This window comes from Xenopus laevis, chromosome 4L (genome assembly GCF_017654675.1).
Source record: "Xenopus laevis strain J_2021 chromosome 4L, Xenopus_laevis_v10.1, whole genome shotgun sequence".
Classification (NCBI taxonomy): domain Eukaryota; kingdom Metazoa; phylum Chordata; class Amphibia; order Anura; family Pipidae; genus Xenopus; species Xenopus laevis.
Window position 1 is genome coordinate 107,540,770 of NC_054377.1, and position 12,872 is coordinate 107,553,641.

At 39.7% G+C, this 12,872-nt stretch overlaps 1 protein-coding gene across 2 annotated transcripts in view; it reads left to right on the forward strand.

The window, feature by feature from the left end:
* The window catches only part of fam102b.L (family with sequence similarity 102 member B L homeolog), a 38,066-nt gene that overhangs the window by 4,408 nt on the left and 20,786 nt on the right, over window positions 1–12,872 (forward strand). The window contains exon 2 of one of the 2 annotated variants that reach the window (XM_018258650.2): window positions 4,747–6,106. The exons of the other annotated variant lie outside the window; for it this stretch is intronic. Within the exon in view, the coding sequence (XP_018114139.1) occupies window positions 5,958–6,106 (149 nt within the window). The 5' untranslated portion in view covers window positions 4,747–5,957. The remainder of the gene's footprint in view (window positions 1–4,746; window positions 6,107–12,872) is intronic. 2 annotated transcript variants of the gene reach the window in all.

Sequence of the window (12,872 nt, forward strand, 5' to 3'; positions counted from 1 at the left end):
GAGGGAGGAAGCAAAAAGCACAATAAGAGCTTTACAGAAATTCTTCAATTAGTACCTGCCCCAATGAAAGTTACAATCCAAGGTCCCTGTCCCATTCACACAATATACTGGAGTCGGTTTTATAAGCAGCCAGTTAACCTGCCTGTATGTTTTGGAATGTGTGAGGAAACCCAGGCAGACACAAGACACAAAAACAATGAATTACCTTTTAAAAATTTTGAACTGTTTTCTAAAATTACATTTTTTACACAAATTAGTTGGTTTAATTGCCCCACTCTTGCTTAGCAGAAGCATAAAACCAGGACACTAGTAATTTCATGGTTAGGAAAAACTCCCCTTGCACCCAAATCTAACCAATAAATGTTGCCTTGGTAAGACCTGCACACAACCAATAGCCACATCTTCTCATACGATACTTCTGTGTTCTACTCTGGTTCCAAGAGAGGGAATCTTTGGGGGCACAGGAAGAATGTACTACTTTTCTGCTACACAGAAAAGAACATGGATGGCCTACAGTTTCTTGTGCATTGTTGGTCACCCACAGGCGCCCCTACAGAGGAAACAAGTCCAGCCCCTCAGCAGCTGGGGGTCTGCTTCCTTTGTAGTTACATTACCCAGATTTGCCAAATGCAAGTGTTCCCAGGGGAAATAGTTATACTCTGATGTGAATGACTGTGACTGATGTTGTTTGCCTAAAGGATTCACTTCAGCTGAGCACTAAAGCAAAAAGAGGTCCTCAACAATATGGCTTTGTCTGAAACACAATAGCATGTCACACAACAAGATTTTTTATGTACATGCTGGCCTGTTGATCCTGACTTATAGAGAGCTGTCATCTTTCAATGGTAGCATATTGGGGGATTTGTGTCAAATAGGGAAGTGACGTCATGAACATGCACAGAACCTCTACTGAAGCCACAGAAACAGTGACTGGCATTCATTTTGCTGACATCACTGAAATGGTCTGCGCATGTGAACATTGGATTTTGCCTGCATATCGTGCAAATTTGGGGAATGCAATAAATGGATGGGAGACCGGGTGACACAGCGTAATATCTGGTAACTCCTGATAAAATCGGGGGAGTTGACTCTGCTAATATTCATATACTATGGATATTTGTTGGTTCAGGTTTGAAAATTAAATCTGGCAATAAACCATGTTGCCCAGTGAGTAGTACATTGGTAGAGGTGGAAGCGAAGTGGAGCCGCAGCACCTCATTTCCTCCTGTTTTCATCGTTCATGCTCTTTGCACAAATGACAATAGAAAGTAGGGATGCACCGAATCCACTATTTTGGATTCGGCCGAACCCCCGAATCCATCGAGAAAGATTCGGCCGAATACCGAACCGAATCCGAATCCTAATTTGCATATGCAAATTAGTGGTGGGAAGGGGAAACCATTTTTTACTTCCTTGGTTTGTGACAAAAAGTCACGCGATTTCCCTCCCCACCCCTAATTTGCATATGCAAATTAGGTTTCAGATTTGGTTCGGCCAGGGAGAATGATTCGGCCGAATCCGAATCCTGCTGAAAAAGGCCTAATCCTGGCTGAATCCCTAACCGATTCCTGGATTCGGTGCATCCCTAATAGAAAGATAGCCATACCGTAAGTGCCCCTCATAAGCTCACCATCTGTTTATCCAGTAGCCCAGTTGGTTGGTGAATATCCCTAACTGCCCCATGTATGACTGCTTTTAAGCTGGCCATATAAGATAACAATTCTGCCCTTTAGACCAAGCTAGCAGCTAACTTTTCTATGTGAGATATCAGTCCTAATATCTGCTAAAGGAGATAAAGTTCTGCTTATTTGATGACTAAGGTAGTGAAGGGATTATAACATTTATAGCCAACATTACAGATTGCAATATTTGTATTTGGTGAAAACACTTTAAGGAGAGCTAATCCCTATGCTACTACCATTAAATGCAATTGTAGTATTAACAAGTTTTGTAGATACCATGGCAGGTCTGGCCTGAGAGTCAAAATAGGCCCTGTCATTTCAGTTACACATAGGGGCACATTTATCAAGGGTCGAATATCGAGGGTTAATAAACCCTCAAATTCGACCCTCGAATTTAAATCCTTCGAATTCGAAGCCTGGCTGTTAAAAATGATTGTTGATCCCAATGTTATTAATAGGGGAAAAAGATAAATATATAGGAAGGCCGGTATTTTTTTCCAGAAAAGGTGGCAACCCTACCCCCAGCCCAATAAATAACGACTGTCTATGAAATTTACAGCAGCCCTTCTGGCATTTTGCCAGAACACATAGATTGCCAGTCCGAGTCTGTACCAAGGTTCCTTTATTTCCTTGAAATATAGTCTTGGAAATGCTGTGCAATTGTGCTTCAGGAATAGCAATCATTAGCTCACTACACAGCAGTGTTGGCAAGCTTACACTTGTGGAGGTGACTTTTAGTATTGTGTAAAGAGTGATATTCTGAGACAATTTGCAATTTTTTAAAAAAATTTTTTAATTATTTGTGTTTTTTTAGTTTCTTATTGCTTTTTATGTAGCAGCTCTCCAGTTTGCAATTTCAGCAATCTGGTTGCTAGAGTCTAAATGACCCTATCAACCATGCATTGATTTGAAATTACAATTACCCCCCCCCCCCCCCAAAATTCAGTTCATTTGATCCATACTCCTTATAACATGGCCATTATGTATAGTGAAACTCACTTGAGAGCTTTAATTTCCAGAGGAAGTTGTGGAGGTACAAGTATTGCCTATGGTATTTGATCTTTTAGATCTATTTTCCCCCTATCCATATTTTTTATTAAAGGGGTGGTTCACCTTCACATTAACTTTTAGTATGTTCTAGAGTCAAAAATTCTAAGCAACTTTTTAATTGGCCTTCGTTTTTTTCTTTTTTTATAGTTTCTGAATGATTTGCCTTCTTCTTCTTCTGCCTCTTTCTAGCTTCAGTGTGGGGGCCAGTGAATAAAAACAAATGTTCTGTAAGGCTACAAATGTATTGTTATTGCTACTTTTTATTTACTCATCTTTCTATTCAGACCCTCTCCTATTCATATTCCAGTCTCTTATTCAAATCAATGCGTGGTTGCTAGGGTAGTTTGGACCCTAGAAAACAGATGGCTGAAACAGCAAACTGTAGAGCTGCTGAATAAAGACTAAATAACTCAAAAACCACAAATAATAATAAATAAAAAACGATTGCAAATTGTCTCAGAATGTCATTCTCTACGGCATACTAAGAGTTAATTTAAATGTGAATGTAAATTTTAAAATAACAGGTGTTGTTCACCTTTGAGATAACTGTTAATATGATGTAGAGCGTGATATTCTAAGACAATTTGCAATTGGTTTTCATTTTTTATTATTTAAGGATTTTGCGTTATTTCGCTTTTTTATTCAGCAGCTCTTCAATTTGCATTTTACCTAATCTGGTAGCTAGGGTCCAAATGACCCTAGCAACCCTGTATTGATTTGAAGAAGAGACTGGAATATGAATGGGAGAGGCCCTGCTTAGATAGACGACTAATAAAAAATTTGCAATAACAATACATTTGTAGCTTTGCAGGGCATTTGTTTTTAGATTGGGTCAGCGAGGCCCATTTGAAAGCTGCAAAGAGTCTGGATACAAAGGCAAATAAATAATTATAAAACTATAAAAAAATAAATAGTGAAAACGAATTGAAACGATGCTGAGAATTGGCCGTTCTATAACATATTAAAACTTACGTTAAAGTTGAACTACCCCTAAATAAACAAACCTTAGCATCAGCATACTAAAATTTAATTTACATGTGATCAACCCCTTTATAATAATAAACAAGCCTTAGGGCAAGGCCAGACAAGGTGTTTTTACGTTGCGTTTTTAAAAAAAGCTCCGTGGGGAAGATTTTTCAGAACGTAGGTTTCTATTCCCAACATGCACTTCTCATTGTTCTCGTTCCCCATAATTCCGCTGGCTGGAAATAGAAAATAGAAAAGCTATTTAGGAATAGAAAAACTATTTACATGCAAAATGGAGAAGGAATGATCGTCAGAACACAACGTAATTACGTTGCGTTGCGTTTTTAAAAAAGAACAGCCAGGCGTAAATACGCATAAACTGCACTACCACTGAAACTAATGGAAAACGCACTATGGCAATTCACACAGGGTGCTTGCAAGCTGAAATCCGCCAGTGTTGCCGTTTTTTTGCAGAAACGCCAATACGTCAAGAAACGACCAAATCAATAGACTCTATGGGATCTGCACGTTTGAAACCACACTTTGCGTAAATACGCAGCGTATTTTAAATATGTCGTCCAAATTCTCACCGAGGACAATGAGAACAATGAGAAGTGCATGTTGGGAAAAGAATCCTACGTGATGAAAAACGCATGTTGACGGTCGCATGTGGTTTCAGTGGGGTATTTACGCCTGGCTGTTCTATTTTAAAAACGCAGCATAAAAACGCCATGTCTGGCCTTGCCCATAGAGTCTATTGATTCTGTAGTTTCTTGACGTATTGGCGTTTCTGCTAAAAAAAAAAACGCCAATACTGGTGTCCCGTGGCGGATTTCAGCTTGCAAGCGCCATGTGTGAATTGCCATAGTGCGTTTTCCATTAGTTTTGGTGGAAGTGCAGTTTATGCCTATTTACACCCGACTGAGCTTTTTTAAAAACGCAAGTAAAAACGCCACGTCTGGCCTTGCCCTTGGCATCAGCAGTGACAGGCTCTCCCCGTGCAAAATCTTTTTTTGGGTTCGCCTGCATAATCCAATTTCACCGCCAGGTGTCGCCATCGTTTCCAGTCACTCGGGTTCTACTTCTAAAGCACTTCGCGCAGTACAAGTTCGTGCCGCAAGGTGTCAGTGTAGAGCTAACTCCTCCCGCTGACATTCCGTTGGGTACGGAAGCCCGGTGTGGATAGAAGAGTAAAGAGCATTCCGGGTGGGACTCGGTGGCAGCTGTTTACAAACGGGAACCGGGCAGGAGAAAGAGCAGGCGAGCATTCTTTAGGAATAGACACCACGTGGGAGAGTGCTACGGAATTGCACGCTGCAGGGAAGCCGTTGAGAGAAAACAGCGAGAAGCAGTGCATGTGTGGCACCAGGACTGCACAAACCCACCAGTGACTTCATATTTATAAGCACAGTGAACTCCCAGATGCAGCACATGCTGAGCTGACGTGCAGAATCTTGTGGGAGCAGCTGGGTGGCGTGTGGGATCAGCACTTGTACATATAGGGGCTGTTATTTCAGGAGGCAGTATTGATTCATTATCTGCCTGGCATTCTCCTGTCTCCCCTGATATTGCAGGGTGGCAGTGGGGTGTTGCTGAGTGTCATCTCTCCAGGGAAACATGGAGCATTGGCTGAAACTGTCAGTTCTTCTGGCACTCAGGGTTCTGTTGATTTAACATGCTGGGTATATACGTTTCACATGGATTATTGCACTTAAACGAGGGTGCTAATCTCTTGTTATATTTGGCTAGCGGCGGTGAGGTAAAAATGACATAGTGACAGGTGGCTTCAAGCGTGGGACTTTGTGCAATACAAGCAACACTGTGTTTATTGAAAGAGAGAACCCCCCGGGGGCTGCTGTAAGCGCTGCACCTGATAGAAGCTACCGTATCAGCTCAATCTGGAATGTTCAAGAGGTGTTTAAATCAAGCAGAAAAGGCATATGCTGAAGGGAATGCCATTCTGTTGGCATTAGGCAAAGTCACATAGTAAAAGGCAGTACGAGATCAAATATAAGAAACTCTCTTGTGCACAGACTGGGATATCAGCCATTTCAAGTTGTAGCTCATGCTGCGCAGCTCTAACATTTCTCTGCTCATATCTGCATGTCTCTATTAAAAACATTTGTCTGCTATATCCAGCCAATCCCACCGCCTGCGCATATTCACACTACATATTTTGGGGGTTGTCCTACTCCCAATCCAAATACCCTGTACAGACTGATTATTATTTAGTGTCCCACTGCTGTGTGGCTCCGGTATATGGCTTTCATGATGATGAGAAAGAAGAAATTCAAGTTTCGAGTGGATTTTGAACTGGATAATCTCTCATCTGTTCCATTTGTCAATGGGATTCTGTTCTGTAAAATCCGACTTCTGGACGGGGGCAACTTCAGTGTGGAATCCTCCAGGTAAGGCAGCATTACAATTATCCCCAGCAGGTGATATAAAAGCTTATATCTAAATACAGTGGGGCTCATTTATAAACACTGGGCAAATTTGCACCTGGGCAGTAACCCATAGCAACCAATCAGTGAGTAGCTTTTATCAGCCAGCTGCAAGGAAAACAATGAAAGCAATCATCTGATCGGTTGCTATGGGTAACTGCCCATGTGTTTATAAATGACCCCCGCTGTCTTTAAAGGGTTTTCTTTCTATCATTACTAAAAAGAAAACCTCATTTGTATGAAGTTTATTTTTTTGTATGTTGCAGATGGACTCATTCTAAGCAGTTTTCAGAGTTGGTTCTCATTATTTCTATTTTATGTATTTTGGATTATTAACGTTCTTATTGTAACATTTTTCAGCTTAGCTGAATAGGACTTGAAAATATTAACTGAATATCATCTTTTGTTGAGGAGCCTTTTTTATTTCTTATGATTTATTTTCAGGCTTTCTGCTTTTTATTTTCCATTTTGTTAGCTGGTTACAATGGTAAATAACCCATAGCAACCACATAGCTTTTTGAATTCAAAGCTCAGGAGCTCCAGTCAGAAATGTAAATAATTAAAAGGAAAAAAAAATAAAATGAAAGACTTATTGCAAATTGTCTAAGAATTCTACTGTCTGCCCCTTAGTGAAAGTTAATTATTATGGTAACCAGCTTCTTTTAAAGGGGTGGTTCAACTTTAAGTCAACTTTTAGTATGTTATAGCATGACTAATTCTATGCAACTTTTCAATTGGCTTTTATTTTTTTATAGTTTCTGCCTTATTTGCCTTCTTCTTCTCTTTTCAGCATTGAAATAGGGTTCACTGACCCCATCTAAAAAAAATTCTCTGTAAGGCTACTTTTTTATTACTCCAATCTCTATTCAGGCCCTCTCCTATTCCTATTCCAGTCCCTATTCTAATCAATGCATGGTTGCTAGGGTTATTTGGGCCCTAGCAACCAGATTGCTGAAATTGCAAACCGGAAAGCTGCTTAATAAAAAGCTAAATAACTCGTAAAACACAAATAATAAAAAATGAAAACTAATTGCAAATGGTCTCAGAATAACCATTTCTACACCAGAAAAGTTAAATTAAAGGCGAACAACCCCTTTAATAAGCAGCTACAAACAGTATCCCTCTTGTCCTGTGATTGCAGTTACGGTTGCACAGTTATTATTGGTTATTAGCCAGACTATTGCCAGTGAGAAGAGCTAAACAGAGGTTATTCCTATATATTTCTCAGCTGCCTAAAGTTGAATTGTAACAAGGTGATGAGAATATTTCTGTCCCTGGCCAGGCTGAAGTAGGACATTCTCCTTGTGTAAAATAACCCTTAGAAATACAGGTATGGGACCTACTATCCAGAATGCACGGGACCTGGGGTTTTCTGGGTAACTGATCTTTCTGTAATTTAGATCTTCATACGTTAAGTCCGCTAAAAAATCATATAAACATTAAATAAACCCGATGGGCTGGTTTTGCTTCCAATAAGGATCTTAGTTTGGATCAAGTACAAGGTACTGTTTATTATAACAGAGAAAAAGGAAATCATTTTTAAAAATCTGGATTATTAGGATAAAATGGAGTCTATGGGAGACACGTTTCCCTAATTTGGAGCCTTCTGGATAATGGGTTTGCGGATAACGTATCCCATACCTGTATCATTAAAACCACTGCAAATTGTATTCAATGGATTGGAAAAGTTGGAAAGTTGCCAGGGGTTGCATTCTCTCTTTTTCATTTTGCAGAATAGCTTTAGGGCCCTTACACATGGGCGTTTTGAGCCGCGCTCCCCTGCTTTCCAGTTTCATGCGTTCAGCCGCACGGGAGTGCGGGAGTAAACATACGCCATAACTGTCAAGGGGACTGTACTCACACAGACGCATGTAATCACCAAACGCAGGTTAAATGCAACATGCTGTGTCTCAATCTGCGTTTGGCGCTTACATGCATTTGTGTGAGTACAGCCCCCTTGACAGTAATGGCGTGCGTTTACTACTGCGCTCCCCTTCCCTGGGGTTGAAGCAAGAAGGCAATCTCATGCAATAAGTGTGTATGTAGGGCAGGTGCTTGTCTATAACAAGATCAAGGCTACCTCTCTCTGCTCTGTATTCACTTATCACATGGTGTTATCATCCGCCCTTTGATAAAACAGTGTGGAGTTTCCTGTTCAGCTGGCTGCTGGCTCACTGCTTGTTTATCATAGTAACTAGGGATGAGCGAATTTTTTCTTAGAGTTTAGCTGCGGAAATGATGCCCATAGACTCCAATGGGAGAAAAAAAATGACGTGCATCAAAACAAATTTGTCGCCCATAGACTTTAATGCATTTTGGCAAATTTTTGGCGAAGCGAAATGGGTCAAATTTGCCCATCCCTGACGTTTCCTTAACAAACCTCTGCCCTTAACTTGTCATCACCTGTCTGGGATTACCCTTTTGTTTTACATCTTGGAAAACCCGGTGTTCTTCATAAATGAAATTATAACGTACCCTCTGCTTCCCCCAGCTGCTCTTGTTTATGGGGAATCCTCACAGGGATCCCACGGGTGCAGAGGTGGATCTGTGACTCATCCACATTCACTGCTGCTGTGAGTGTATCCTGAAAGTGTCTGACAGCCAAGGGAATCCCACTACACACAATCATTTCATTCCATTTTCACAGTATATATGATACTAGACATTTTCAGACTTGTTTTGTTTTCCTCAGACAGCCCACCAGGTTCCAATTCATTTGAAAATAAGACCTCCTAAAATGTGTCACACAGCATCTAGAGTTTAGGTGGATCTAGCTTGCCAGCAGTCCTTTTACTGTCTGTAGTCAAATGGTTTGTTTTCTACTGTGTATGCCTGCACATGAGGCAGTTTTGACAGACCTATCGCAATCCCTTCATATAAAGTATATGTCAGCCCTGTAGCATCAGCTTATATGAAAGGCCAAGCTCAAATTCTGTTTGGTAATTTGCGACGACCCCTAAGCTTAGCCTCTCAACAGCTGCTCAGAGCCCACTGAGCATGTGAGTGTTGCAGACACTTTCCAAGATGGTGACCCCCTGTGACAAGTTTTAAGTCCTGGATCATTGCTGCTATTGACAAGCTGAAACTTTAGGCTGGTGCAATAAGGTCAGTATATAAAATATGGCATTTTTAGCCACATTCATTTTTAGGGTTTAGTTTTCCTTTAAAGGTTTACGTAGCCTATAAGAAAGTAAGTGTCCAGAAAGTAAATCTGGCGTGGTAATGACTTGCATTTGCTTGTATGGGAAGTACAGGCCATTCACCATTCCATGAGTGGTAAAAGATTTAGATCTCTTGAGATCCACTGGATCAGTGCTGCTTGTTCTTCTGGATGTGTTCACAGATAAAACAGTTTGGTCAGATAACAGCAACATGGCCATTTTAGTAATGTTTCTTGGTTCTGGATGACTTTTTAGTTCCATTTGTTGTCTTACTGTTTCAAATTTGCCAGCCCATATATCTGCGTTGTGTAAGTGGAGACTCCTTGTACTAGATACCATGAAGCTGGCAATTCAATAATTAAAGTGAATGGCAAATGATTTCTGTGGCTAGAAGACCAAAACCACTGGTGTGACCATATTAGTAAGAGGTAGTGTAGGAATCTCAGTCTTGAGCCAGTTAGATTCATAGTTGGCACTCACTTCTGTGACAAGGTACTTTAAAAGGGGCATTTTGCCTCATACTTTCGACTCTCTATGGAGTGTTATTGCTATGGGAGATTTGCACAGTTTTCAAAAACAACAATTGTTTGATTGCCATAGTAGACACAGTGATTGGCATCCCATTACATGCTTTTCATTAAAGGTACAGTAACACCAGTGTTTTAAAGTAATGACAATATAATGTACTGTTGTGCTGCATTGGTGAAGCTGGTGTGTTTGCTTCAGAAACTCTACTATAATTTATATAAATATGCTGCTGTGTAGCCATGGAGACTGCCAAGCTGGGAAAGGGGAAAAGGCATAGGAAACACAGTAGATAACAGATAACCTCTGTAGTATACAATGGGATCATTCAGAATTTATCTGTTATTATCTGTATAGCCTGTGCTTGAATGGCTGCCCCCATGGCTACAGCAACTAGTTTATATGAACTATAGTTGTGTTCTGAAGCAAATACACAACATTTACCAGGCAGGGGAACAGTAAATTATATTGTCATTACTTTAAAACTCTTTAATTTTTTGGTGTCACTGTTCCTTTAAGGCATGGTTATTTAAAGTACCTATCAGAGTCTACTTAGAGTATGGCAGTTCTATTAGGGAGTCGAGTTCTTCTACTGGCTTATTAGGAAATACAGATTTTTTTTAATGTATGTAGTTCCCTCTAACTGCCTGAAAAAACTTTATATACCATTATATGAAAATCACTCCGGCAAGTTAAATGGTCTTTGGTTCATGAAAATGCCTTTTTTTTTTTTTGGAATGGGGAAGTTATGAGTCAATATTATTTGTGTCTGTTAATGTTTGTATCAGTTGGTTACTAAGGGCCTGAAGTGACTAATGCTACCAACCATAGTCATCGACAAAGAATCCGGCACTTGTTTAATTTTTTTGCAATCCACAAACTGCCGCAGTAGAAGGGTTAATACCCCAATCCATTTGAGTTGATTCTACACCGATGGAACATTTTAGAGACCTAAAGATAAATAGCTGGAGAAATACTGACAGGACTACTTTGTATATGTATTTGTGTATGTGCAAATGTCAGACTAGGCAGGTAAATGTGTTACAGGGGAGCCCAGTAATACAGACTTACCCACAGGGGAAAGCTCTGGTGCTATATGTAGGTTTATGGGGCTTACATCAGCTGCACATTTATTTGCTTAGTATATATGGGAGCACATACAAAACCTCCTGCAGTCAAAGACACAGATACAGTAATAGTTTGTTTGAATCATTATGGGCTGTTAAGTACACAACTATAAACTTTTTTAATTATCTTTTAAATTAGTCCTTTCCATAAATCATAGGATCCAGTTCTTTTTAAAATAAAAAATAAAAAAAGAAATGGCTCAGTTTTGGCTCACTGGTTTATTTTACTGATTATTTTACAATTTGATTATTTATACAAGTGTATCTTTGGCCAAGTAGTTGATAAAGTTTTGATCTGGTTCTGCCCATGGGCCAACAATCAGATCAGATGAGAAAGCCTGTGTGGGCCCATCAGGTAAATATTGCATATTCATTTGGTGGGATTTTCCAGGCTTCCTGATAAATATCCGAACTAGGTGATGGGGTTAGCGCACAATATCTACCAATTGGTATTCATGTTCACATCCAGGGAGATGGGTCTGAGCTGTGTTTTGGGATTAAGGGGTTTCGAATGTTAGAGTTTTTTTATACCTCGAATGAACTCACAACCAGAATGGTTTCTTATTTAAGAAAAAATTAGAATGGAAAAAACTCGATTCATCGAGTCCAAGTTCTGAAAACTGGAATTAATCACGTTTTTGGTGAAAAAAAACTCTAGAATTGATCGAGTTTTTAGGCAAAACCCTCCAAAAAAAACTTGAACATCATGAAGGCTATTAACATCTTCAAATAGTTCAAGGGACCTCTGCCATTGACTTCAACATGACCTCGTTAGGTTTTAGATGGTGTATTTTCGGATTCAAGCTATTTTCAGGGTCGGGGTATAATACAGTTTTTTTTTAACTGAAAATGTGAGTTTTGATTAAAAAAAATCTCCTGGAAAATTCGAATTTTCATGGAAAACACAACGCGAACCTTAACAAATAACCCCCTAAGTGTTGCAATTCAGTAGTCTTTAGTGCTCAGTAGGGATGGGCGAATTTTTTTGCCTTGTTTCGCCGAAAAAATGATGCCCATAGACTTGTATGGCATCGTGCGTCAAAATAAAAAGACACGCGTCAAAAAAATGTCGCCGCTCGACAATTATTTTTTTGACGCCCATAGACTTTAATGGGCGTCTGCAACATTTCGCCAGCGGCGAATTTTTGGTGAAAGGAAACGGGTCAAATTCACCCATCCCTAGTGCTCAGTGGGCACAAGAAAAAAGGAGCATGTAGGGTTTTACATTTTAGAATGTAATCATATGGTAAGCACATAAAATGTTGTGGCATGATTTTGGTCTATTTTTTTTTTCTACCCAAGGACATTCAGAAGAACAGGGAGTAGATTGTTTTCATGTTATTTGTAAGAAATGGTTTGGAGATAAAGAAGAATATTCCAGATTTCCTAAAAGTTAAAGGGGGTCATGTAATAAAAGTCACTAAGTTTGCCCAGGAGCAGTAACCCATAGCAACCAATCAGCAGGTAGGATTTACTGGTCACCTGTTTAAAAGCACACATCTTATTGGTTGCTATGGGTTACTGCTACTGGGCAAACTTAGTGCCTTTAATTACAAATGGGGGTAAGTATGATTTAAGGCACTCTCCCCATACGTAACAGAGACAAAGTTTGCCCAGGTGTAGTAACCCGTAATGATCAATAAGATCTTAAAGCGAACCCGTCACCTGAAAAAATTATTAAAAATCCTATTTTATCATATTAGTCAAGCAAAATTAATTTTAATTACATGATATACATTATTTGAATCTTGTTTTCTTCAGTCTTGGAATTCATAATTATAGCAAGCAGGCAGGAGCCATTTTGGGGACACTGTTATTAAGACAAGCCTTGTATCATCTCAGAATCTTGTTTGTGGACCAGAATGGGGGACCCGATGTCAATCCCCATCCCCTGGCTACACAATTAAATGGTGAAGA